Here is a 1,385-nt window from a genome sequence, read left to right as displayed (position 1 = left end):
TTTATGTGATGAATATTTACTTTATTTTGTTTATTTGACATATTTTTTGTATTAAATTTAAATTTTTTTTCCATTGAATAACATTTTTTCGATTGTCCTCTATATCTAGAGTTAAGAGGCAGTTGAAAGTTATAAAGTCTGACGGGTACGTCAATTGGAATGTTTTCTATTTATTTAAAAAAATGTCATATTAGTAAAAATTAAATTGAATTTATCAATTTTTTGTTAAAAAAATAAATATTTTAACTGCTAAATGTGTGCAAAACACAAAATTAATTCGAATATACAAAATTCCATAAATTCAAAATAGATCATTCATCGTAAAATTACATTTTCATTTGTTAAACAGCTACGACGATGACGTCAAAAAGTTGAAGTCTGCCTCGAAACCTGACGACAAGAAATCAGAAAACGCTGCAGCTGACGTTAGAGAACTGAGTAAAAATCCCTCAAAAGTGTCACAAAATCGTCGAACACTAACTGAGAAGAAACAAAAACCAAACCCTGAGGCCAAAAGCGAAAATGCCGATCTGAAAGCTTTATCATCCCCAAAAATGAAGCCACCACTAAAAGCACCCCCGCCATCCAAAGCCTCTTCTCTAACTACCTCACCATCCACAACAGAACATACCCCACCAGTACCCTACTATCCATACCCATATCCTTCTTATTATCCCGTGTATATGGTACCTGTTCCTTATCATTCATACCCCCCACAATCGCATTTGTCGCAACCGTCGCAGCCACAATTTTCACCGGCGTCTTCTACCTCTGCCACTGAAGCTACTACGACTTTTTAATTTTTTTTCTGTTCCTATGAATGTAACACAGATTATTGTGGTTGTGTTTGTGTGTTTAGTTTACAAGAATTTGGGGTTTGGCCAAAAAAATGGTTTTGGTATTGTTTTGAAGTTTGTAGAAGTTTATCAAGGGAATATTTCAAATGCCAAAGATTTTATTTCAAAAAAATTTGAAAATACGTATAAATTGAAATCATTCAAATACAAGAAAATAAAATCACAAAACGTTTTGTTCTATGTCTTTTCATATTGTAAACAAAAACAGTAGCAGTTGTTCCTACAACTATTTTCCTTCTTTTTTCAGAAGTTACTAAGAATAAATATAAATAAACAAATATTTAATTAATTTATCAATATTTTAATTTATTTAATAATATTATTTCTTATATTTCTCAAATGAAAGTAAGTGACAAATATGAAAATTGGATTATAACCTAACTATCCTTAACTACAAATGACACGCAATGCGTTAGAAAAGAAGCGATCTTAAACTTTTTATATAAAATTTCGGTAATTATGANATTAAAAAGCACGATAAAATGAATAATATTAATAAATAATAATAATAAATATAATAATATTGAA

General features: G+C 29.4%; 1 protein-coding gene across 1 annotated transcript in view; it reads left to right on the top strand.

Moving 5' to 3' along the window:
• The window catches only part of HELRODRAFT_177263 (hypothetical protein), a gene marked incomplete at both ends in the record, with an annotated part of 7,690 nt that extends 6,890 nt beyond the window's left edge, over positions 1–800 (top strand). The window contains 2 exons of the mRNA XM_009025487.1: positions 112–145; positions 350–800. Coding sequence (XP_009023735.1) covers positions 112–145; positions 350–800 — 485 coding nt within the window. The remainder of the gene's footprint in view (positions 1–111; positions 146–349) is intronic.
• Between the last annotated feature and the right edge of the window lie 585 nt (positions 801–1,385).

Source organism: Helobdella robusta, assembly GCF_000326865.2.
Source record: "Helobdella robusta unplaced genomic scaffold HELROscaffold_42, whole genome shotgun sequence".
In the NCBI taxonomy this organism is placed as follows: Eukaryota; Metazoa; Annelida; class Clitellata; order Rhynchobdellida; family Glossiphoniidae; genus Helobdella; species Helobdella robusta.
Note: the sequence above shows the minus strand (reverse complement) of the source record. Positions and strands in the feature narration are given on the sequence as shown.